At 37.3% G+C, this 27,196-nt stretch overlaps 1 protein-coding gene across 2 annotated transcripts; it reads right to left on the bottom strand.

Moving 5' to 3' along the window:
- Nucleotides 1–2,048: 2,048 nt before the first annotated feature.
- Nucleotides 2,049–27,127, bottom strand: LOC105038166 (transmembrane 9 superfamily member 8). Of its 2 annotated transcripts, XR_830670.4 has the most exons (14): nt 26,803–27,127; nt 15,143–15,307; nt 14,916–15,025; nt 14,715–14,823; nt 14,465–14,577; nt 14,199–14,349; nt 12,812–14,022; nt 11,902–12,033; nt 3,632–3,748; nt 3,168–3,524; nt 3,009–3,090; nt 2,809–2,893; nt 2,625–2,725; nt 2,049–2,545 (listed from the first exon to the last, which is right to left on the bottom strand). XR_830670.4 is itself a non-coding variant. In XM_010913878.4 (7 exons), the coding sequence occupies exons 1-7, from the start codon at nt 26,920–26,922 to the stop codon at nt 12,865–12,867; spliced, it is 1,926 nt and encodes a 641-aa protein (XP_010912180.2). In that variant the 5' UTR covers nt 26,923–27,127; the 3' UTR covers nt 12,519–12,864. The 2 variants fall into 2 exon arrangements, 1 of the variants encoding a protein (XP_010912180.2); XM_010913878.4 differs by lacking the exons at nt 2,049–2,545; nt 2,625–2,725; nt 2,809–2,893; ... (2 more) ...; nt 3,632–3,748; nt 11,902–12,033 and having other exon boundaries at nt 12,519–14,022.
- Nucleotides 27,128–27,196: the final 69 nt, after the last annotated feature.

Below are 27,196 nucleotides of genomic sequence, written 5' to 3'. Positions count from 1 at the left end.
GCTGCTATTGATGCATCTATTGGAGGCATGGACAGCCTCTATCAGAGTCTTCACTTGCTACAAGAGGGCAGCAAATTGTTGGTAATCTGCTGTCACCACCGGTCGTGAGGTGTTTGGCTCTTCGAGAATCATCGGGGGTGCATCACGTCGCGATGAGTGTCGAGCAGAGCTTACGAAAGTATTTTGCACTCTCATTTTGGCCTTGAAGGTTCTTGAGAGAGAAATTTTTTCTCTGCTCGAGCCCCCCTATCTAACGCACCAAACTGTTGCGGCCTTTTTCTGATCTGGGGTAGTCGGTCTGGAGCCGACTAGCTGCATCTAGAGCCAGCCGATGGAAATGCCAGAAAATGATGTGCCATCACCAAAGAAGGTGCAAATAGTCAAGACCGAGAGTGAGAGCAAGAGTTGCAATTGGTGTCCGTGATGATCTTCGCTTGACATGGGAGAGAGAGAGACCTGCAAAGGAAGTCCCGTCGGAGGTGGCTCCGATGAAGATCCTCCGACGCTCAAGTCAGCGAAGCAGCTCAATAGAGAAGGAAGAGTAGCAGAGTATCAGCGTCTATGTTAGCCCCACATACCTGAAGGTATCCCCATTTATCTTTATTTATAAAGGGAGCAAAATATATGGTGAGAGGACATGTGATCATGTCAATCACGTCCTGTCGTACAATGCCACATGGGCATCTTTAAATATCTCTGACAGCGAGCATGCCTTCTGTTTGGTGTGCAGGTGGCTATAGCGGATGCTACGCACGTATGGCGTAACTAATAGCTTCATGGTATCCCATCATGATGCGCAGCCAGTCGCCTAAGGTATGGCCCCTAGATGACATCACCTAATGTGATCTAACGGGATGGCGTGATGGCCACACCTATCATTCGGCTGTTTGGCTGACGCCCATGTCAAGAAGTCAGTTGAATAAGTCCGTTGTGTGATGTGACCTAGTCGTTGATTTGGATAGTCGATAAGGCATCGAGGAAGTAGTCGGCCTTCCGATGATGTCGGTCTCCTAATGATGTCGCCTCCTCATGAGGTCGACCTCCGGATGACGTTGTGAGGTCGGCCTCCGGATGACGTTGTGAGTTCGGCCTCCAGATGACCTCGTGAGGCCGGCCTCCTGATGATGTTGTGAGGTCGACCTCCTGATGATGTCGGCCTCCTCATGAGGTCGGCCTCCGATGATGTCATGAGGTCGGCCTCCGGATGATGTCGTTAGGTCAGCCTCCTGATGATGTCAACCTCTTCGTGAGATCAGCCTTTGGATGACGTCGATCTCCTCTTGAGGTCGGCCTCCTGATGATGTCGGTTCCGGATGACTTTGTGAGGTCGACCTCCTGATAATGTCGACCTCCTCATCAAATCTGGCTCCAGATGCCTTGTGAGCACTACAATAGAAAAGAATATTTGCGATGTAAAAAAAATATCGTAAATACTAAATTTTTATCGCAAATACTTATTTGTGACGTAGATTTTGTCGCTAATATTTAGTCGCTAAAAATGAGATCACAGATAATATTTTACAATAAAAATAAAATTTTTATCACTAATAATATATTTTTTACGACGTAAAATTTATGTCGTAAAATATTTTATTTTTTTAAAATTATTTATGATAAAAAAAAATTATCACAAATATATAATTTTCATCATAATTAAAAGTATTTACGATGAAACTTTCCATCGTGAATAATTTAATAAATAAATTTAATATTTTAAAAAATAAAATTAATTAATTTTTTTTGATGAAAAATTTGCATCATAAATATTTTCATCGTAAAAAAAATAATTTGTGATAAAAATTTTTCATCATAAATAACTTTAAGAAATATTTTTATATTTTAAAAAAATATATTATTTACAACAAAAATCATACATCACAAATGATTGTATTTGTAATGGATATTTCATCGCAAATAATTTTATCACTAATTAAAATATAATATTTTTTTAAAAATAATTTATAAATGTATATTTTTTAATTTATATTTTTAATATTTTTTATTTATAATCAATAAAATTGAAATAAAAAATTCACACAATAAATCCATAAATAAATTTGATCATTTCATTATATTAAAATATAATTATAAAAAAATAAATTTAATAATTACAAGAGGTCTAAAATAAAAATAAAAAATATAAAATAAGTAACTAGCCATCAAGCATCAGCATCTGGAGAAGGAGAACGGTGGAGCACGACGGATCGACTTACTGCTGCCTTATCAGCTCCATCATCTGCTTCATCTATGCCATCCACTCCATCATCTGTATCTGAAATGACTGGTAGGAATCAACGCGTGCAGTCAACTCAACAGCTCACTGTTGATCCTCAGCAATCTGTCTCTGTATCTTCGTCAGTCAGACATCGCAGGCAACATGAATGTCAACCCTAGACGAGCATAAGGATGGAGGAGCTCTCATCCCATATCCTAGCCTCCTAATATAACAGGGTCTTGTACCAAGCATCTGATCACAGATCTCCTCATTTGTAGATGCAGTCAAGCCCTCAAGGGTAGGTTGGGATCTCATCTCTATCATACGATCCTGAAAATTAAAGTTATAGCTATTTTAAATTTATACTGAAAATCAAAATATCGATGCAAAAATAATTGAAAAAACTTACATAAGCTCTTGGCTCCCTACCGTCCACTCCCCTGACCATTACTAGTGGGTCTGCTGGTAGATCTCGATCCTATCAGGAAGCTCGTCACTCTCTACATCTTTCTACAATTTCAAAATAATTATTTAAAATTTTTTAAATAGTTAAAGAGTTAAAATATACTAAATAGAAATTATTTATCATCTACTCTATAAGGCGAGCGAACGGCCTTGAACCCCCACAGTGCGAGATGGTCTGTCTTGCCCGATTGACGCATTTCGGGCACATCGATCCTGTACAGTTAACAGTCAAATTAGTAAGTAACTAACTAATTTAAAAATAAATAATTTAATTATTAAACTCTAAAAAAAATTTGGATGCTTAACCTGATATGTCGGATCCTCATACCTGCGGTATATGACAGTCCAGTCCTCGATACTGATGCTATCATATGGCTGCTGCCGCACTGCCTCCACCCTCTGATCCTACACTACAGCGTACCAATGACGATGAATGCGATGGTAGTAATCTTTAAAATGCGAGCATAAATGATCATCCACAACTCACCGCATGTAATCATGCTTAAAATCAACATATCAAATACAGCCTGCCAATAATAAATATTATAAGAATACAGTACTAATTAAATATTTTACTAAATATTATTTTATCTGTAAATGACTATAAAAGATCTCCCTCTAAGTCGATGTAACATGATATTAATCGGAGAGCATCACAGGAGCATAGCTGCAGCATATGATACCCAGCTCAGTCCACCATAGCTCGCACTATCCCCTAATGTGCGTGGTGAAGCCGGACGAATCTCGATACGGAGACGATGTCCCTCGTGCTCACATCTCCAATGCTCCAGGGTGAGATTCTTTGACGGACTTCACCCTCGCCTCACCACCTACACTGAATTGTCTGAAACAACAACGAATAAATTATTAGTATGATGGTATCTATAAACCTAATAGATACAATTAAAATCAAATTTTATTATATAAAAAATATTAAAATATCACTCGGACCTGCCTCTGCAGTATCCTCTAGCGGCTCTGATGGTACGATAGTGAAAATGAGGAAAGGCTCATCCTCAGGGGGAGATTGAAAACTCGGACGTGGTCGTCTTCCTCCTAGCGCCAGACCTGCAATGTTTAAACCATGCATATAACTAACTTAACATATAAATAAATATAATAATAAAAAATAAAAATAAAAATATATAAATACTAATGAATAGAATTATATTGCATACCGTTATTGCAAGAGAAGATTCAACAAAGAATATAGATCCACTCATTAATATCCATATCCTCCTCGATTTATAGGTCCTCCTCCAAATTACAATAATCAACTAATGTATCGTCTTCTATCTTATCATCATTTATGAACCGATCGTCACCCTCTGAATTCATCCGAATCGGATCTCGATCTGGATCTCGAACCGGATCCCATATCGGATTCCAAATCGAATCCTAATCCGGATCCCAATCTAGATTCACTATCTACAGATTCTGCATATATAAAAACAAACAATTGCTATCTAATTATTTTATCATTTAAAATGACTTACATAATAAATACATCCGAGCACCAACTAATAGGTAAAGATAGATCCTATCTCTTTAAAAAATATATCACTTTTATTGTTACCACAGCTTTGCTCTTTGTTCTATATCCGAGAAACATCTGGCAGCATTTTCCTACAGTTCTCCAAGTACATGATATAGATGGATCATATTTTAACCATATCTAATATGTACTCAAAGAACAAATGAGATAACTGCGATAGAATTTTTCACAATAGAACAAAAAATGCTATGACAATAATAAAAAAATTGATGCATTTCTGAACTGTCCAAATGGGGCATCCAAGAGCCGTTTAGAGTTCGTTTTAGGGATTTTGGGACCGATTGTTGAACGAAAGTTTAAGATTACATCAATGTATGCATTAAATCACTACCATACATCTTTCTATGAAAATAAAGAGATGTATCCGAATCTGAATCGGATCCCGATCCAGATCCGAATCAGATCTCGATCCGAATCCTGATCGAATCCAATGCAGATCTCGACCTCGATCTGACCTGGATCGTGACTCGAATCCCAAACTGGATCCCAACCCCAATCTGATCCGAATCTCGAACCAGATCCGAGTCGATCCAGATCTGATCCCGACCTGGATCCCTATCCAAATCTCAACTGGATCCCGACTCGGATTCGATCCGGACCAGATCCAAGTCGATTCGGACCAAATAGTTCATATGCATTAAAAATTTATTATTTTTATTAATAAATTATTAATTTTTAAAAATAATTTTTTTATTTTATTAATAAATTATTAATAAATCATCCCTCCATCACCCCTCGGGGGCTTCAATGGCCTCGGTGGCCATCTGCGGGAACACCACCCCCCCTCCCCCGACCACTGCAGGCCGTCTGCAGGAACAACCCCCCCCACCCGCATCCTCCACCCGTTGGCCACCGCAGGCCGTCTACGGGAACAAACCCTCCCTAATCCTCCACCCCCCAGCGCCCTTCCGACCCATGGTCCCCGGCCCTCGTGAAACCCTCCCTCCCCTTGCCATCCCCCAACCCTTACAAAACCCCCCCTCCTCCGGCCCCGGCGTGACCCACCCCCGCTAAACACCCCCCCCCTTCCTCTCCTTCCTCCCTGCCCGGGCACCCACCCCCCACCCCTACCTTCCCCGTAGAGCCAAAAAAAAATTTGTTTATCTTAAAAGTCAGTGATGATAGTGTCGACAGCAGCGAGGGGGGGCGCTCGCCGGCGAGGAAGCTCGAGAGGGTTCAATAGGTGAGAGGGAGGGAGAGAGGGAGAGAGCCGGGAGGGTGGGAGAGAGAGCCGGGAGGGTTTTGCGGGAACCAAGGAAGTGACCTAAAATTTTTATAGAATTTTTAGCAATACAATTATTAGTGACAAAAAATTCACGTCGCTACAAATTATTATTAGTGATAAAAATAAAATTTTTATCACTAATAATTCCATAAAATTTGTTTCCCAAAAATTTTTTCCTCTAAAAAAAATTTAACCAAATTTTTTTAAAAAAACTAATTTACGATGAAAATGAAATATACGTTGCTAATAACTATTATTATCAATAAAAATAAAATTTTTATCGCTAATAATTCTTTTAAAAATTTTTTACTCTAAAAAATTTAACAAAAAAAATTCAAAAAAAAATTACGATGATAATTTCAATAATTTGTGACTCTTATTTTTTGTTGCAAATAATCTGCTATTTATGTTTTAAAAAAAAATTAAATTTTTACAGATTATTTGTGACTGAAATTTTATGTCGCAAATAACTACTATTTGTGACTAAAATTATTTTGCATCATAAATATTAAATTATTTACGATGTAAATTTTTTATCATAAATTATTTATTTTTTAAAAAATTTTAATTTTTTATCGATTAGTTGCAACAAAAATTTTTCATCATAAATAATTTAATATTTATGATGTAACTAAAATTTCTATCGTAACTAATAAATTATTTACGATAAAAAATATTTTACATCATAAAAATTTTATATTCTTGTAATATAATTTTTTTTATTTTTCTCTGAATATACTATAATTTTAAAATTTAAAGCCTATCTTCATCATTCATTATCTAAATAATTATCGTTAGAGTAGTGTCACAAAAGATCGCTTTGATCCGATAGCCCTAGCTATGTTGATCAATAAAATTTGATTTCAACGATCACGAATAACCATATGATGATTAATAGATAAAGATCATCGATGGGTCCAAAAATTTACAAGAATGATCTGATGATATTTTTAGCATACTATCAAAATTAACTTCAATCAGATATCATTATCATGATCAATTTAGTATAGGATGATTTGAGCCATTAAATAAAAAATAAGTAATCAAAAGGCAAACAGTATCTAATTATAAAGTAATTTTTTTAGATAAATGATCTTTGTTACTACTTTAATTATTTAGATGGTGGTGATCGTAAAGTTCAAACTACACATATATGAACCATCTAAAATTCTGTCTCTTGATACTCATTCTTAAAGTCCTAAAGTAATTATACTTATACTTTTGTAAGATCTACTTAACGTGGATAGTTTATATATACACGGTTTGAATTTTATAATTATCACCGTACAGATGATTAAAGTAGTAGTAAAGATTATTTATCTAAAAAATTATCTTATAATCGAATACCGTTTGATCTTTTTATCACTCATTTTTTATTTAACGATCTAAATCATCCTGTACTAAATTGACCATCATAATGATATCCAATTAAAGTAAAATTCTACAAATATCATCGAAATCATCATTGTAAATTTTTAGATCCATCGATGGTCTCTATCTATCAGATCATCACGTGATCATTCATGACCATCGAAATCAAATTTTATTGATCGACATAGCTAAAGCTATAGGATCGAGATGATCTTTTATGACGATACTCTAATGATAATTATTTAAATAATGAATGATGAGGATAGATTTTAAATTTTAAAATTATATCATATTCAAAAAAAATAAAAAAATTATATTCGATTGTAAAATATATTTACGATCAATTTTTCAATTGTAAAATATTAAAAAATTTTATGATCAAGAAATTGATCATAAAATACTTAAATTATTTTTTTAATTTATTAAATATTTTCATCACAAATCATCTGCTATTTTTTTTAATTTTTGATTTTTCATTGATTATTATGACCCAAAATTTACATCTCAAATAATATAATATTTCGACATAAATTTATTTTATCATAAATATGGTTATTTGTGATGTAAATTTTTTATCATAAATAATCTACTATTTATTTTTAAAAAAATTTTGATTTTTCTTTGATTATTTTCGATGCAAAATTTGTATTGTAAATAATGTAATATTTGCAACGTAAACTTTTCATCACATGTAGTTCTACTATTTAGTTTTTTTTAAAAAAATAATTTTTCATCAATTAATTATGATGAAAAATTTATATCATAAATAATTAAATATTTATGATGTAAATTTATTTTACATCATAAATATCTTTATTTTATGATAAATTTTTTTATCATAAATAATTTACTATTTATTTTTTCAAAAAAAATTTAATTTTTCATCAATTATTTATGATGGAAAGTTTTCATCACAAATAAATTTATATTTACGATGTAAATAAAATTTTTATCATAAATTTTATTCATTTATGATATAAATTTTTTATTACAAATAATCTACTATTTATTTATTTTTAAAAATTTTTAATTTTTCATTGATTATTTATGATGCAAATTTTGTATCATAATAATTGTATATTTACAACATAAATTTTTGTTACATTGCAAATATCTTTATTTGCAATGTAAATTTTCTATCGTAAATAATCTACTATTTATTTTTTAAAAAAAATTAATTTTTCATTGATTATTAGCGATACAAAATTTTGATCGTAAATAATTTACTATTTATGATGCAAATAATTTTACAGTCGTAAATATTCTCATTTATGATGTAAATTTTTCATCATAAATAATTTATTATTTATTTTTTATAAAAAAATTTAATTTTTCATCGATTATTTTTGATGTAAAATTTACGTTGCATCATAAATAACGACTATTTGCAATGCAAAATTTGATATATGTCATAAATAATATGTTATTTGTGACTAAAAGAGTTTTGCATCATAAATAGTTAGTTATTTATAATGTAAAATTTTTTTCGTCGCAAATAGTGACAGTTGCGATGAAAATATATTCATCACAAATAATTACATCGTAAAAACTCTATTTTCTTGTAGTGGAGGTCGGCCTTCGGATGACCTCCACGTTGGCCCAAGTACTCTAAGTCAGTTAGGAGGTGACGAAGAGGACTAGTTGGCTAAGCGACGAGGATCTACCCCAACATTTGCCTGTTAACTCTGAGTCAGATTATGTAGACTTAATCGGATGAAAGGAGTTAACCGATGTGTGGATCCGAGTTGCTTTTTTCGACAAATTTAGTTGCTTTGTCGTTTCATAGAATGAGATTGAATTTTCTACTGTAATCATCGATTCATCATTTAGAGAAGCTTTCTGAATTATCGATTCATCGTTTGTAGGAGCTTTTCAAATTCATCGATTCATTATTTGGAGGAGCTTTTTGAATCATTGATTCATTGTTTGGAGGAGCTTTTCGAATCGTTGATTCATCGTTTGGAGGAGCTTTTTGATGAGATAAACTTCCTCAGATTTTTTTCTCGGATTTTCTCCTCGAATTTGTTAGCTTTGATTTGGATGCTCACAGGCCTTTATATAGATCTTTTGGAGCTTGCTTCCTCTTCTGATCTGGATAACGTGCCCCTCGCTAGTGCGGATTTCTATCGAAGAGGAACATTATCGTAGATCATTTTGTTGAAGAGGAACGTAGTCATAGACTGTTCCTTTGAATCGAAACTTAGAGAAAATATCTCTATTTTATTGCAGATCAGTTGATCCTTGGTCGATCGATAATAAGCCAACCTACCACAACTTATTTTTGTCGGATCTTACGACAAATCGTAGCTTATATGCTCGCGGCCCTTGGACTGTTGCGAGCAATGTTGGTGGTTGTCGGATCATGCGGCTCTGATGTCCGGTTATCGATCGAACACCACATTTGTTTCATCAGGTGTTATGGCTCCATGGCTTATAGATCCTATCAGGCTCGTAGGTGCTCGGATAGGTACGCCTTCGGTCGCCATACTTCACAACTCTATTAATCGGATACTAGCTAAATAATGCAATGATTTTGCCTATGTCTCATGTACAATCTGGCGCTGCAGTCCTTGAGCCTTGGCAGGTGCATTTACATTCGATGGACCCATCCATATACAACCTGGTGTTGCGGCCCTTAAGCCTTAGTAGGGGCACCTACGGTCGATGGATCCATCCCGACTTCATCAATGGGTATCAGCCGACTAACATTTCGTCGGGTACTAGCCGACGAGGGAGTAGCTGTTTTGTAGATTTTTAAGTCGGAGGAGTTTTTCGAATCGTCTGCCCTCCAGAGTCTCCATGCTTAGTCATTTTGTAAGGGCCTTCTGGTGAGGTGACTTTCTTGGATTTCCTCCTCGGACTTTCTCCTTGGCTTTTCTCCTCAGTTTTGTTAGCCTTGTCGGAGTTTTTTCTCGAATTTTCTCCTCAGCTTAAATGTACTTCTGTGTGTACTTGAAGAGCTTGTCGAGGGGAAGGAGATCGGCAATCGTCGGAGCCAACACATGGAGCACGCCGGGAGTTGGGATGCGGTGACCATCAGGTGGGTTGAGGACTCATTCAATGGGATCATCGAGTCGAGTGGTGGGTCAGAGATCAGGGCCGGCGACTGTGATGAGAAGGCACGCTACACAGCACCGGCTCCTCTGGCCATCATTGCTGCTGCTGATGATGATGCATCTATTGGAGGCTATGGACAGCCTCCGTCAGAGTCTTCATTTACTGCACGAAGGCAACAAATTACTGGTGATCCGCTATCACCATCGATCGTGAGGCACTTGGCTCTTTGAGAATTATCGGAGGCGCGTCATTTCACGATGAGCATCGAGTGGAGCTTGTGGAAGTATTTTGCGCTCTCATTTTAGTCTTGGAGGTTCTTAAGAGAATTTTTCTGTGCTCGATACCCCCTACCTAACACACCAAATTGTTGCAGCCTTCTTTCGATCCAGAGTAGTCGGTTTGGAGTCGACTAGCTGCACCTAGATGTCGATCGATGGGAACACGAAGATGATGTGCCGTCATCAGCGAAGGTGCAAACAATCAAGGTCGAGAGTGAAAGCAAGAGTTGCAGTTGGTGTCGGCGATGATCTCCGCTCGACATCGGGAGAGAGAGACCTACAAAGGAAGTTCCACTGGAGGTGGCTTCGACGAAGACCCTCCGACACTCAAATCAACGAGGCAGCTCAATAGAGAAGGAAGAGCAGCAAAGTATTAGTGTCTGTATTAGCCTCGCATACCTGGAGGATCTCCACTTACCTCTATTTATAGAGAAAGCAAAGTGAATGGTGAGAGGATACATGATTATGTCAATCACGTCCTATCGTACAGTGCCGTATGGCCATCTTTAAGTATCTTTGACTGTGGACGTGCCTTCTATTCGCCATGCAGGTGGCCATGGTGGCGGACGCTACCATGCGTGCGATGTAATTAATGGCTTCATGGTGTCCCATCATGATGCGCAACCAATCGCCCAGGGTATGGCCCCTGGATGACGTGACCTAATATGATCTGACGGGATTGCATGACGGCCACACCTGTCGTTTGGCCATTCAGCTGACGTCCATGTCAGGAAGTTAGTTGAATGAGTCCATTGTATGGTGCGACCCATCATCGATTTGGGTAGTCGGTAAGGCATCAAGGAAGTAGTCGGCCTTCCAATGATATCAACCTCCTGATGATGTCGGCCTGTTCGTGAGATCGACTTCTGGATGACGTCGTGAGGTCAGCCTTCTAATGATATCGGCCTTCGGATGATGTCGGCTTCCTCATGAGATCGGCCTCCGAATGACGTTGTGAAGTCGGCCTTCACAACGTCATTCGGATGACCTCATGAGGCTGGCCTCCTGATGATGTCATGAGATCGGCCTCCTCTTGAGGTCGGCCTCCTGATGATGTCGCCTCCTCGTGAGGTTGGCCTCCGAATGACCTCCACATCGGCCTCAGTACTCTTAGTCGGTTAGGAGGTGAAGAAGAGGATAAGTCGGCTAAGCGACAAAGATCTACCCCAACAGTTAATATACATGATTTTGATTAGTGATACATATTAAAGTGTGGCTTTAAATTATGTATAGATATTTAGATTAAAAGTTGGAGTACTAAATTTTGTAAAATATATCTCTGTTTATGAGTTTAGATAATATGTACGAACTTATGTGATATTTTAGTTTAATAGTTTAGCTATTTTGATAATCACTACCTTCACTTAATTATATGATTTAGATAATATTGATTGACTGATAAGTGAAATAGCTTGCATGCTCATGGGACCAACTTCTGAGTAAAAGCCGGTTGTCATGCCCTTAAATTATATAGATGTAGGGTCTGAGGAATGACAGAAGTTGGTCCAGGAAAATCCTCTCCCCCACCCGTCTTCCACCCACTCCAAAGAGGAAACAAGGCTGGGATGCATGGATTGGGTGCTGACCATGTAAGTTCGCAGCAAACCTTGAATTGCTTCTCATTTCAGAATCTAGCAATCTTTTTCTCACATGTATCTGGATTTCTTTTTATACACACATTTGTTTCCAATGCAACATTAGGCAACTAAATTTTGAACGGTAGCGAGTTTGGTACCTGAAATATGAGCACCCAGACTTCATGAACCAAAAAGAGAAGAACCACTCCTAATCCTCAGCCCTCGTAGCCCTATCCTTTGCGAGCAAATGGTGTCGAATAACAGCGTGAACAATTTTCGCATGCTCCATCCTGCATGGCACCGCAACAGATAAGAAACAGCAATGCTGTCCATTAATCAAGGCACAGTTGCTACACTGGTCTCCCATCCAACTTCCTATGACCCAAACAATGTACCCAATAACATTTCTTGACATTTTACAAGCCTAAAACTCTGAAAACATATCTATAGATACAAGTATCAATTTCTAAATCTTTTCCATAACAAAGTAGTTGGAAATGATGTACTGAAGTCATATCAAGTAATGTCAGCGAAGTATTCCTGAAGTTGGGCAATGGTAAAAGTCATAACAAGCAATTTCTATCATAGTGCAGGAAAAATAACAAACAAACATGCCATTGCATCATGGATTAAAGGGAGAACAGAAAAAGAAAGATGGGTAACTAATTCGTAGAAACTTGGGTTGGATTGACAGGTTGTTCGAATACAAAAATTGCCCACTCACAGATCTGAAGCAGCTCCTAAAACTTTGGTGCACACATCAAACATGTCACCATAGACCAAAAGACTTATATTAATAGTTAAATCATTGCACAACTAGTCCAAATTTATATAAAGAACATATAAAATAGAACAATGTATAAGAACTCTTCTTTAAACCGCTAGCCACCCTCCTTGATCATTAAAAACATTAATAGATTACAGAAATGATTAAAGACATTCATCCTTGGGACCTGAACCTGGTGGATGCAACTCATTCTCGCACAAGAATCACATTGAAATAAAACAGCCATTAAACTTCAAAAATGAAGTCAAATTCTTGACTCTGGAACAGTTTAAAGTAGGAACCTGCAGTGTTGAATATCACTTGTGCATACAACACATACGGCCCAACCAAGCTTTTAGTCTATCTTCACAGATGAGTATATCAGTCTTGTGAACCAGAAGCACGCATAGAAGCCAATTGTGCCAGTCAGTACAAAGAAGGCATATGAGGCAATTAGCATGTAACCAAAGTATAAAATGCCAGAGACTGGCTTTGTGATCTCCAGCTTTGTGAAGAAGTAGAAGGTCGCATAGAGGAAAAGATACAGTGCAGAAGATCCAGAGGTCAGATACGACCTCCACCACCACAAGTAATCCTCACTGCACAGCTGGAAATAACACAGCACAATCGTGATCTCAGCACAGGTGACAATAAGGATGAGAAATACGAGAAAGAGGAACCCAAAAATGTAGTAGAACTGGTGCAGCCAAATGGATGTAAGGATGAAGAAAAGCTCGATGAAGACAGCTCCAAATGGAAGGATGCCTCCAATCAGTACTGAGAAAATTGGATTCATGTACCAAGCCTGTTCAGGTATCTGCCTGGGGATTTTGTTTGTCTTCACGGGATCCTCCATTGCTGGCTTCTTGGACCCCACATAGCTGCCCACAAACACAAGAGGCACCGAGATACCAAACCACAGCAATACAAGGGCAAACATTGTGGTGAAGGGCACAGCACCAGAGGACTTCTGCCCCCATATTAGGGCATTCAAGACAAAAAAGATACCAAAGACAATGCCAGGGAACATGAATGCCGTCCTGAGGGTGATTTTCTTCCATTCTGTACCCTTAAACATCTTGTAGAGACGGGCAGAGGAGTATCCAGCAAAAAGCCCCATGAAGACCCAAAGTAGAAGCATGGCTGTCATTAATCCTCCTCGGTTTGATGGAGAAAGGAAGCCAAGAACAGCAAACATCATGGTTACAAGAAGCATACCAAAGAATTGAACACCTGTGCCAACATATACACACAGTAAGTCCGACTTTGCCGGGGGCCTGAAGACATCCCCATGGACAAGCTTCCATCCTGTCTCCTCTTGAGCTTCTTCTTGAGTTTCCAGCTGGTTGTACTTGGAAATGTCACGGTAAAGGGTTCGCAGCATGATCATGGCCACCATCCCAGAAAGGAAGAGTACGATCATCAAGGAATTGACAATGGAGAACCAGTGAATTTGGTCATCAGTCATCAGAAGATAGGTATCCCATCGAGATGCCCATTTCACTTCACTCTCCTGAAAAAAAAAAAAAGAAAAAATTATAAAAATATCTTATAAAAAATGCAATTTTAAAGAAAATATACAAAAAACTTCATTAAAAGCATATTATATTAATTAAACAATCATATACATGCTAGACCCAGTTACATTTGATCATGTTACCAGGAACACATAATACTTGACAATCTCACCTCAAATGCAACATCATATGTGAGTACAATCTCCTTTGCTTCAACCTCTTGGGGAGAATCAGAATTCACAACCAAGCGTTTGGCATGGGGATCACAGGTGCTCAGGCGCGTGTTAACACCATTCCAGTCACCTTCATACTCATGTTTAACACTGCAATATGCATATATTTATTCAAAGTCCACATTGGATGAAAAGAATAAGAAAGAGATGTTTCTGCAAAATTGTAAATCTAAGAAAATATAATGCCATAAAAGTTAAGATCAACCTGAATGGCTTAACCTCAAATCCCACGATCCTTGCAAGATCTGCTTGAACATCCCTATGATACTTAACTACAAAAGATAAATGATTGTGGATAAAATACTTTTCATCCTTGCTCTGCATCAAAATGAAATTTTAGTCACACAACCATTCCATCATTTCTTCTTTTTTTTTTTTTGGTGGGGGGGGGTGGGGGGGTGGTTGGAAGAACAAAGGAAAGGCAGTTTAATTGTGTTATTATCATATGTACTTACCCCAGTATATGGGCCTTTGACACCAACATGGAACCCATGTTGATACACTGTAGGGGAATCCTGCTCGAGTCTTTTTATAGGAACAACTAGAGGAAGATTGTCAAGAACCCTGTAATATAACATGTCCATTCACCAAATAAATAATACTAGGATTTTCAAAATACATTTTAAATTGCATAAAAGGCTAGCTAGTTGACATACATGTTGACCCGATACTCATCCTCTATCTTTTCCTTAAGGTCTTTGGCATCTTTGTCATTGAGTGTAATCTTGCAAACAATTTGACACATGTGTGGCTCTCTCATCTCAAACTAAAGCAAGGAAAGAAAGGAAAAAGAGGGGGAAAAAAGGAAAGTCAGAAAAATCCTGACCGGAGTCCATAATATTGGAAATAAAAAATAGCTATAAAATATAACAAAGAGACTAACCACGTAGGGAGAGTTTTCAATACGATCACCACGAAGAACTTCCCCAAGATTCTCTGCACTGTCGACTATAGTATCTGGTCTACAATAAGGTAGTGAATAATAGGAGTATGGAAGCTGAGTTTTTGTGGAAGTTAATTTGTTCACCTTCACATAAAGTGGATCTTTCTGCAGCCAGAACATGTGTGACTCAGCAACACAAATTAGTGCACTTTAAAAGGGTAAAAAGACCAAATTTAAAAATCAAGTCAATGATAACAAAGAACTACAAAAAACTAAAGTTTGTGGATATAATACTAAAAAGAAGTACAAACACCACAAAATCATGGAATTCTACAATGGTGTAATTGGATAACTAAACAAAATTACCAAAAAATTAGCAAAAGTTTGAGTAGGTATTTAAAAGCATAGAAGACACATGTTCAATTAGATAGAATAACAAATCAACCACCACTCTTAGATCCTGCAAGTTGGCATACTGCCCCACACATACCATAAATCTGTTAGGCACAAATATAGAAATTAGACAATTTTATTTTATTTGGAAATTAGATAATTTTATTTCTTTTATATAGATTCTAGGACTAGAATTCGACTCTGGTAATCTATTTCTACGTGGACTCTTCTTAGGGTTTTGGGTCTATACAAACTCATCGCTACGTAATTGAGAATATAATTTGCATTATTGAGATTTTAACTTTTGAGAATATTGAGCTATCCCCTCTCTTCTCCTCCTCTTTCTTCCTTCTCTTCTGTCCCCCCTCTTTTATTCTTCTCGTTCCTTCCTTCCTTCCTATTCTTCTCTTTCCAATTCCCCTTCTCCTTCTCCTCTCTCATTCTTGTTCTATCCTGCGTCAGTTTGGTATCAGAGCACCCCATTCTCCCTGCCTCCCAAGCCTGTCCTGCACCTATAAGGCTTGATAGCTATTTGTTATGGGGTTATGAAAGATCTGGTGGAGGAAGAAGATTGACCAGAGAAGAACTCTTAAGGTCATGCCTTCTTGTTGGTTAACTTTCTCTGTAGCAAAATTCAGACTAGAGTTAATGGAATGGGAGAGGCTACAAACAATTTAGAAAGTGTTGTAACAAAAAATGTCTCGCATGATGTGAATCCATTCCCATCCCAAACTTATTCAACTTAAATACTTCATTTGAGGTCTTCCGATATCGGGCTCATAAAATGGGTCACCCTTCATAAAAACATAAACTTCTTTTCCTTGAGGAACTGTCAAGGTAGAGAATCAATCTAGCTAATATGGCAAATCTGGCAAACCATAAGCAAGAAGAGATTGGCAACCAAAATTATATCATACGTATGTGAATTTAAATAGATTCTATTTTCAACAAATGTGTATTGTACAGGCTCTATATAGTTTTTTACTGGCAATTCATGCAAGTCCAACAAATACTCTCCTTTTCTATGCTTCGACTGTCAGATTTAACCAATGAGCTGGGACAGATAGACGACCTCCTGCACATATCTGAATGTCCGATTCTTCTGATGCACCAAAGGAACCATCATAAATTCCTATCATCTTTATGTCAATACTAGCATATAACCCACACAATGCGCAGGGTGCAGTTTTTTTTTTTTTAATATATATATTAGATATTAGATTGCAATGGTTGTCACAGTGAATTTAGAGAGGACCTTATAATTCATATTGGGCTTGACCAACCCATTTAATTACAAAAGTGAATAAATCAGCCAAAGTTACCTCCTTGGATCCCACATAAACTTCATCACTGCCTGAAGGTTGGATGAAGGGAACCTCTTATATATCACAAAGGAACTTGGAATTTACTATTCTTGCTTAGTCTATTTGGTTCATTTATTGTATTATCATCAACATCATCATTTCCCATAGAGTTAATGGCCTAGGTAGATATCTTCAAAGCATTAAAACGTATGTTGCTTATTTTCTGACTTGCAGCAATCTACCCATACCTTTAAACCTTCCTCCGATAGAAGGCCTTTACAGTTCAAGAGCTCGACTAAAAGTAATCTACACAGAAATGACAATATCCATTTAAAACATCGTAATGACCAGCTCATTACCCTACACTTACCCCACTCCATCTCGGTCAGAACCTTGGCTCTTATGCAGCTTGTCAAAGCTCACACAAATGCTTTGGTTGAAATGTAACTCTTACGGCACTATTGGCAGCCCATAATGGATACCAGGATGCACAGTTGAAAAGGAAAAATATTAATTATAAGAGTTGAACACATTGATAAGATTCAAACCTGGCCCAAATCCCAATCTAGCATAGATTTCAATGATTTCATCCTATCTTCTCAATGTATCCCCTGCCCAGCTGTATGCATTGTGTGCTTGTGATAGACAATTATTTACCATAATGTATATCCAGGGCCAAAAATCTATTGCCACCCTACATTCATGTGATGTTTGGCCCTTGCACATGGACACAACAAAGGAATCTTTATTTGGAAGAAAATTTAAATCAAAGGCTTTTTTCCCTCAAGTTTCCTTAGATATTATATGTTGGTTGAAGATTTGAATTCAAGGCAGTATGCTAACTCTCCACACCATTATATGTTGATTGATTATATTCAAGGCATTATAAGTTTCATAGTCTATCATAAGCTGGTTTTTATTAACTTTTATTAATTAATTCTAATTAACATCTTGCAAACAACAAACTTAAAATTTCTATGCTACATGCAACCATAGTGCATATTTTTTATTCAAATATCAGAAGTGAAACCAAATTTTGAAAATAAATATTACTTAAAACTATTGAAAACGTGCAGACAAAAGTAAATCTGACCATAACACAATATTGAAGTACAGACAATCTATATCAACAAAATGATCTCTGGAAAAAAAAAAAAAAATGCTTGCATGTCCCTGCATCCTCAATACAGAATTTACAAAAAATATGCTTGCAAAATACTTCCTTTTCCCAGCTTCCATCACCTCCAGAGTCATGGTGCAAAGTGCCCGCAACCACTTTCTCATAATTAACGATGCTATAACTATTGCTATTAAATGTTTAGTACTAGTTGTTGTTATTGTTAATATTACTATTGATTTTAAAAAACAATCAATTGTTATTCTTATTATACTTAGTATAATTTATTTATTTTTAAATAGTCAAAAATAATAAATCCTTTATGTGCCTGCACATGTGGGCTGAATAGGGATATCAATGGGAATGGATACCCAAATATTTTATCCATATCTGAACCAAACAGAATGGTTTTAACTAAAACTAAATGGAGATGGTTTCGTTGATGGGTTTAAAAGTTAAAAACCATCCGATTTGGGTTTCAAGTTTGGTTACAGTTTTGATGATTCTCCAACCTGAAACCAAACCCGAAATCAAAACCAACATCAAACCCAAAACTGCAACCAAAAACTGAATATACCCAATATTTAATACCCTTTATATTTTGTGTAAATTCAAAATATTATATTATGAATTTGGCTAGATTATGGATTATATTATGAAGATTATGGATGATATCTTCAATTTGGTTGTTTATATGTGAAAATTTTGAAATAAATAAGACAAGTTAGCAACTTTTGGTTTTTGGTTTCGGATCCAGTTTTGCAAGTTTTTTAGTGGCAGTTATGGTTTTTTATTTAAAAACTAGTATGGTTTCACAATTTTAGGGCTGGTAGTGGATTTCAGTTTCACTGTTTTCACTACCGCACCGAATCCGCCCTGTTAACATCCCTAGAGCCGAATACTGCATATATGTTTTATAATCCTTGATCACATGTGCCTTTGTGTGTGTGTGTGTGTGTGTGAGAGAGAGAGAGAGAGAGAGAGAGATGTGCCAAGCCATTCCATATGTTAATCAAAAGTGAAATGCAGAAAGAGAACTAAAGAAGACAATAAAGTGGGCAAAAAGGAAGAAGCATCTCAGAAGAGCAACAAGTCTAAACCATCTAGTTTAGATCCTCTGTAGTGCGACTTTTGCACCGCAAAATCCTATACCATCGGGGATGGCTACCACCCCATCCATCTTGGAGATAGGTGGCTCTCATTTATCCCAAAAGATGTCCACACACCATTCATTGCGATACACAGTGCGTCAAGAGTTAAAAGAGAGCTGCACACCTCCAAGATAGATGATATGATGACTATCTACGATAGTACTGCACTTTGTGGTGCAAAAATCACATCATCGAGGATCCCTTTTCCTAAATCATCAAGCTTTGTAACCCCAAAAAAAAAAAAAATGTCATGGCTCAATAAAAGAGCACAACCCACAATAAAATAAACGGCCCAAATCCAAACCACCACAATCCAAGTCAATATGTTGGATTGGATAGACTAGGCTCTGCACCATCCAACCTATTAACTCAAGTAATGGAATCTTTCCTCCATGTATCTTTCCCTATATGCTGGGATGTCAGTATGTGCCCTAAAGATAGTTGGCTCACTGCTCCCATGCCCTACTTCGCCACTTCGACACCACCACCGAACTTTGGTCTGCTACCTACAATGCCCACCTCAATCTCATGCGCACGCATGCAAGGAGTGCTTCCAATTCACCAGAAAGAAAGAAGGGTGGGGAGTTGTTCCAATGGCGGTATTGCTATAGAAAACAAACATAACACAGAAAAAGATAAAAATCCTAATTAGATGAATGGTTCAGCTACAGAAAAAGATAAAAATAAAAGAAAGGGAAAAAAACCCTTAAACCAAGCCCACGGAAAAAGAAGGACGCTCCTTAGTTTTATTCATCAGCAAGAGATGTGATTGCACTCAGAAAGAAAAGAAAAGAAAGACTGCCAAGCCTCCTTATTGTGTTCTTGGGCATTGAAGCGACCAAACTCTTTGATCTCAATGCTGTTTTAGTTGCCCTCCGAGTCATACATGCCTCCAAGGGTGGCCATCGCAATCAAACCCTCTCCTTTGTGGAATTCGAAAGGCATAGAGATGGTCGATGAAGAGCAGCATAGAAAGAGTAGGAGAATAAAGAAATGGGGGTTTCTTTTAAAAGAAACCATCTTCCTCTTCTCTCTCTCTCTCACGCACGCGCACGCACACACACATACATGCATATACATATATATATATACACATATATCATATACATATATATATATGTATATATACATATATACGTATATATGTATATATACATATATACGTATATACATATATACACACACATATATATCACATACTGTATATACACACATGTTCGAATGGTATATATGTATGTATATATATATGTACACATATATATATATGTGTTATATACATACATATATGTGTATATACACAAGATTTTAAATCCCATAGGACAGAGATGTCCCAGTACCTTCATGGAACAAGATGCCCCGCTATCCCATCTTGTCCCGACAACCATCCCGATCATACATCCTGATAAATATCCTCCATCTCTCTCTCTCTTCCTTTTTTCTTTCTTTCTTTCTTTTTTTCTTTCCTTCCTTTTTTTCTTTCTTTTTCTTCTACCTTCCTTTTGTTCCATTTTTTTCATTTTGTCATCCCTTCTTCTCGTTTTTTTCCTTTTTCTTCTTCTTTCTCTTTCCTTTCTTCTTTTTTCATTGCTTTCTTTTCTTCTTCCTTCCTTTCTTTTTTTCATTTTTCTTCTCTTTTTTTTCACTCTTTTCTTTCTTCATTTTTCTTTCTTTCTCATCTTTTTTCTTTTTTTCCTGCAAGGATGGGTTTTGGAGTCCCGATCCCATTTTCTCATAGAAACGGAATGGAACGAAACAATCGGGACACCTCCATTCCACCGGGACATAAAATTTGTATATACATACATACATACATACATACATATACACATTCATATACATATATATGTGTGTGCATGTGTGTGTGTACATACACACATGTATGTATACAGATATATACGTATGTACACACACACAACACCACACACACATATATGTATGTATATATGCATGTGTGTGTGTGTGTGTGGGTGTGTGTGTGTGTGAAAATATGAGTATATGATATATGCGTGCGTGCATGCGTGTTTGTGTGTGTGTGAACATATGAGTATATGATATGTGTGTGTGTGTGTGTAAACCTCCTCAATCAGGCTCATGATTAATTTAGTTCTCTTTGCCTTCCCTTTGTATGTTTCTCAAACTCTAGAAACCTGCAAGTCCAGATAATCCAAGGGAACCTAGAACAACAAGAGCTTCCATGAACAAATACTACATAGTCAAGTTTCATATCGATCACTCATGTAACAATACGGGTGTTGATTCTCTACCAATCATTTACTGCCAAATTTGTTGGAAGTCTCGTGGCATATTGATGTTGATTTCAAGGAGTCCATTAAGTGACACTTCCACAAGCCATGGCAGTGATCACATGGAAGCTATGTTTTCTGCAGCATGCTGATTGAGTACGATTATCTTTCTTTATAATGTTCAATCAATCTATTTATTGTTGCATATTTTACCCTGCTTTGGAATTGGAATTCCTTCTCAAGGCAGCAGAAGGCTTTTCATCTAGTAACCAACATTGTTACAGCCTTCTACATGCAAGCATCCAAAGTCCTACATTTCTGCAAATCCTTAGGTTGCATTTGGTAGCTGACAATCTATCTAGATTGATGGCAATTTAAAGGGGCCCCACCGAATTACTGCGTTTGGTACGTTCTTTGGATGGCAATTTGGATTGACTTGGCAATCCAGATTACCTCCCAGAAGGTAATCTAGATTACCTAAAAGAATGATGGCTATCCAAATTATCGAATATTTGGTAATCTAACAATGAAATATTTCGACAAAACTGCCCTCATCAAAAAAAAAAAAACTAAACCCCTCTTTCCCTCTTTCTATCGCGTGAAGCCACTCATGCTGTTGCCTCCAAGCCCTAGCCACCAAAATCTCCCCCTCTCACCTCGCCTCCGGTCGACTCGCCGCCATTCAACTCATCGCTGGTGACAGCTCTTCGACCGGAGGGCCAAGGTGCGGTGGCCAGAGCAGCACGGGCAGCCAGAGGGCTAGGGTGCAATGCTGGAGGCACGACGGACTGGGAGCCGCGAGGATTGGGTTGCGGGGGACCGGGAGGGTGGGTGAGGGTGGCCGTGCAGGGGGGTGAGGGCGACGATGGAGGCAGCCATGAGGGGGCGCAGGGTGCGGGTTTGTCGAGAGGCCAGGGGGCGGTGCCAGAGGGTGGAAGGAGCAGACGGCCGGGGGCGATGCCGGAGGCACGACGGACAGGGTGCCGCAAGGGGTAGGATGCGCAGAGCAACCGAGGGCCGCCGAGGGTGGGGGAGGGGTGGAGGGGTGTGGCATGCGAGGGAAGGAGAAGGAAAAAAATAAAAAAATAAAAATAATAATAATAATAAGTATTAAAAAATAATAAAAAAATTTCTTTCAAATTTTTTTCATAATAATAATAGGCACCGAATCATCTATTTTGATAATAAATAATTTTTATAATTAAAAAAATTACATAAATAGTTTAATTATTTTTAAATTTTAATATATCGAAAAAAATTAAATTTTTTAATATATATTACATAGATTGATCTGGCTAAAGATTTGGATCACTGTTTTTACTAAATATATGTTAAAATGCTAAACTAATAATTTGATTTAAGGATATTTTAGAAATTTGATATTACATTACTAGTAATTTGATTGTCATACCAAACATGTTAATCAAGATTCTCAGTAATTTTACTGCAACATTATCTGCGTGTACTAAACACAATAATCAACATTACTGGCAATTTAATAGTGGCAATCTATCCAGCAGGTAATCCAGATTACCTTTTAAGATTGTCTGGCGATGCACCAAACGCAACCTTAGTGTTAACTTCCACTTATGCTCACTTCAAGCTTACATGACTTGTAAACCTTTAAGTGTGTCTCTTCACTTAGAAATCAACCACCATTGCAAGGTAATTAGATTTCATATAATCATACAAGATCATCTCACACAAAAATTGAATGGCTTCCTAAAGAGAATGCAGAGAGGAGAAGTGAAGCTCCTCAAAAGATAAGGATCATGAAGCGACTACATCACGAATTACCATAAAATAAATCATTTTGTTGTTGCACTTTCAATAAGCACAGATTTAACTAATCAATAAAGTAATAAAGTAATAATGATTCAATCAAATTTGAGGCTGATCTTCTTACATAACATAATAGAGCAATATAAGATGATTGAATCAAGAGGGACATCATGGAAGAAATAAGGAGTAAAGTTTAGGAGTAACTTGGGGAGTTGTTTGAAGGAGGATTCGGTTGCTAAGCCCTCCCAAACTCAAACTAATTTATGTCACATTAATTCCCCTCCACTCTGCACCCCATCTCATGAAGAAAAAGAAAAAAAAAAAGTAAAAAAGAAGGAATGAATTTTCAGCCCTTGGTTTCCACTGCCCATTTCAATATTAGGACTTGCTTGAGTTTCGCTTAATTTTTATTCCCACACATGTATTTCACACATTTGTGGCTTGTTTTATCCATGCTTATGCCCGTAGTATGCACTTATGAGTTCTGTTGTTAGAATCGTACAAGTCGCGATTCGACTTGTCCGATTCACGACCATTCAAAGCCCGACCGAGTCGAACCGAAAGGAAGAATCGGGAAAGTAAAGGAATCGCACCAGAATCACAGACTCGTCAGCAGAATCGTGCGACTCGCGGGATCATCCGATACTGGCAAGTCAGAAAAGGTAAGTTCTCAGAATCCTGATTTGTTGTTGGTCGTTGTTTTTAGAAGCCGAAGAGTAAAATTTTGGGAAAGAAAAAAAGAGAGATCAGATCTTGGCAAAATCTACTGAAAATCAAAGAGATTTGAAATCTATTCACCTTCTCCGACTGCTTCTCCGTCTTCTCCGATTACTTCGAGCCTTCGAAGACTACAGCGAGAAGAGAAAAAGGTCGCATGGGGAAGAAGAAACCTCGAAGCCTTCGAAGCATCCCACGAGTTCGTCGTTGGTCCGGTAGGTGCCATGATTCTCTCTGTTTCTCTTCCCCAAAGCCTCGAAGCTTTTTTTTTTAATCAGACCAAAGCGGAAAGCCTTCTTGCCTGATCTCCCTGTTTCTCTTCCTCGAAACCCCAAAGGTTTTTTTTTAATCGGACTGAATCCGTCTTTCCAATCTCCTTTTCTCTCTTCTCCGAAGCTGTCAATCTCCTTGTTTCTCTTCTAATCTTCCCTGAAGCCACCTATGATGTTCTTTTTTTTTATTGGACAGAAGCTCTCGGTTGTGGACTTATGGTTTCTCAAAGCTTCTAAGCCGAGTAGCTAGTCCCTTTGGTTTTTTTTTTTTAATCGGAGCTTGGGCTGGTCTCGTCGCCCCTTGTGTAGTCCCGTGGCAGCTAACAAAAAACCTCTTTGGGTTTTGTGTAAATCATGAAACAAGATCTCTTGTGTGGTCCCATGCCAACCACTTAACAAAAAAAAACACTTTAACAGGATTGTATTGCTTTTTTATAATTTATTTTTTAATAGAAATTGATTTTTTAATAGGGATTGCCTTATTTTTTAAACAGTTCAATTTTTTTAATAATTCTTATTTTTTAACTAGGATTGACTTACATACTTTACCATGGAATTCTTTACTATTGTTTTATTGAATAATGGTACCTAGAAGAAAAACTAATTATTATTATATTTTTTATCATTTTTATAATGTTAATTTTATTTTTATGCTAATATCTATTGTTTTATAAAAAATTGAATTTATTACTGAATCTTACGATTCGAATCACGATTCGAGTCGCAATTTGAGTTAAGGCATGGACGATTCACGAGTCGAATCCCAATTTGACAACTATGCTTATGAGTTATTTTATACACACTTATACGAATAACAAAGACTTAAAATTGAAAGGCATTGAAAACATGAAACTAGATTAAAATTTTGGGTCAATAGACTGTAATCATTAAATGGCTGGGGCAAGCAAAGTTGAAAAGTTAAGCCACCAAAAAAAAAAAAAGAAACAATGAAACTACCAGACAATAGTAAAACCATGGTTTTAAATCCCATGGAAATGGGGAGTCCCAGTTTCTCCACAAAATGGGAGGCCCTGTTGTCCTGCCCAATCCTAATTGCCATCCCCATCTCCTCTTTTCCTCTTCTTTTTTCCTTTATTTATTTATTTCTTTCTTTCTTTTTCTTCTTTTTCCTTTCTTCTTTCCTTTTCTTGTTCCTTCTTTCTTTCCTTTTCTTCTTCTTTCTTTCCTTCCCTTCTTTTTCTTCTCCCTTCCTTTCTTTCATTTATCCTCTTCTTTCCTTCCCTTTTTTCTTTTCTTCCTCCTTCATTCCTTTCTTTCTTTTCTTTTTCTTTCCTCACGTGGATGAGTTTTAGTCCTGCCCTCAACCGGGTCCCATTTTCTCACAAAAATGAGATAGGATAGCTGGAACACTCCCATCCCGTATTAACTTGTAAATCCACATTAACATTGCCTCCCAAATATTTCTCCATGAAACCAAGGCATTTGGAATGGGTCCTAGTGTGTGCCTTATCACTCCTTCATGTTATAACCCTCTCGTCACTTTATCAAATAAATCTTCCTAGTTTATGAATTTAAAAGCTACTACTCTCAAATCTTTGATTTCAAGTCATCCTCTCTCCTACATTGACTAGCTCTAATTTCCTAACAAATGTGAATTTCATTTTTCAACTTATTCTTACACAGTTTCAACAATGTTCACTAGATATCAGACCCAACTCAAACAAATTGTAAAACAAATATGCTTGTACTAATTTATCTCACCAAGTGGTTTTTTTTAAGAAGATTAGTACCACTACTACCAAACTTCTGGTTCTTAAGATCAAGAATTTATAAATGATTTCCTGGGAGATATAACTATGAACATTTCTAGACAACTGCCATTATCGAATGAAGTAAAATCTAATGCTATTTTTCAAATCAATAATAAGTTAAAAAAACCTATAGTAGCCTTTCCACTACTATGATGTAGATATTGTAAAGACAGATGAAACTGGTATGATAAAGCTAGAGCATGTCTGAATCAAGAATTCCTTTAGGTCTGACATATCACTAAAACTACTTTCATAGTAAATGTAATTTGTCAAATTATAGGGGTTCAATCGTGCAGATGTATGGATTCTTCAGACCATGCATAGATCCAATAACCAACAAAACCAAAAGCCACAAAGAAGCCAAAACTAACCATCAACAAACCAGGTCACGTTGGTGAGACATTTATTAATTCCAAATGATGCAATATAAAAAGAGAACGCATGCAAGAAAAAATATCTAAAAAGCAGCTTAGTATTCAAGATCAAAAGAAGTATACACCACGACGAGCGTTACATCAAACCCAATCATCAAGAACTAGAGTTACAAGCCAAAAATAACATAATAGCAGCACTTATGGCTCGAGTGGGGCGGCTAAACCCAGGTCTAACCAATATATGAAAGATCTACTAACAAATCGCATCAATCAATTTGTCATTTATACGCCTCGCCTCCATCAAATCTCACGTCTAAATCAAGAAATCAGCAGCCTCGAAAAACACGCATAGATCGAAGAAAATGCCCGAGAACAAGCAATCCGCTATCAAGCTCCCGAATTTAAATCCAAATCGAAGCGCACAACGAAAGTTTTGGAGTGAAAGAAGTCCAGATCTAAAAGAATGGCATCACCGGAAACGGAATGGACCAGACCTAAACCTAAGAGAAGAGAAATCGAGCGAAGGAGGACTGACCTTCTGGAAATCCGCGGGTGCGACGCCGGGGAGATAGAAGCAGTGGCCGCCGGTGACGGAGGAGAGCACGAGTGCCAGCGCGATCCACGGGAGGACCGCCAGCCATCGAGAGATCGCCATCGGAGAGATCTACGAACAGGAGACTCGAGGGAAAGCTAGGGTTTCCCGGGGGAAGTTGGAGACCTTCGGGAGATCTCGGAACGCGAAGAACAAGAAAACGAGATCTAACGCCACGCGCTCTCTCAGAATCTCTCGTCGCACCGAGCAGTGGAGAACCAGGAATTAAAAACTCGTGAATCCCGATCGGCGCTCGGCCCACCTGGCTCGCGTCGATGCCAAGGAAGTAGAGGACTAGAAATATAATAACCCTGATCTTTTCAAAGAATTACAGGAT

This window comes from Elaeis guineensis, chromosome 1 (assembly GCF_000442705.2).
Source record: "Elaeis guineensis isolate ETL-2024a chromosome 1, EG11, whole genome shotgun sequence".
Lineage (NCBI taxonomy): Eukaryota > Viridiplantae > Streptophyta > Magnoliopsida > Arecales > Arecaceae > Elaeis > Elaeis guineensis.
Note: the sequence above shows the minus strand (reverse complement) of the source record. Positions and strands in the feature narration are given on the sequence as shown.

Bases quoted from the DNA above. Each gene is read 5' to 3' on its own strand.
- LOC105038166 (XM_010913878.4), bottom strand. From the start codon at position 26,922: ATGGCGATCTCTCGATGGCTGGCGGTCCTCCCGTGGATCGCGCTGGCA. The intron at 14,578-14,714 runs GTAAGTACATAT...ATTTTGATGCAG, and splicing joins TCAAAGGCCCATATACTGGG to AGCAAGGATGAAAAGTATTT. The intron at 14,023-14,198 runs GTGAGATTGTCA...TTTTTTTTTCAG, and splicing joins CATATGATGTTGCATTTGAG to GAGAGTGAAGTGAAATGGGC.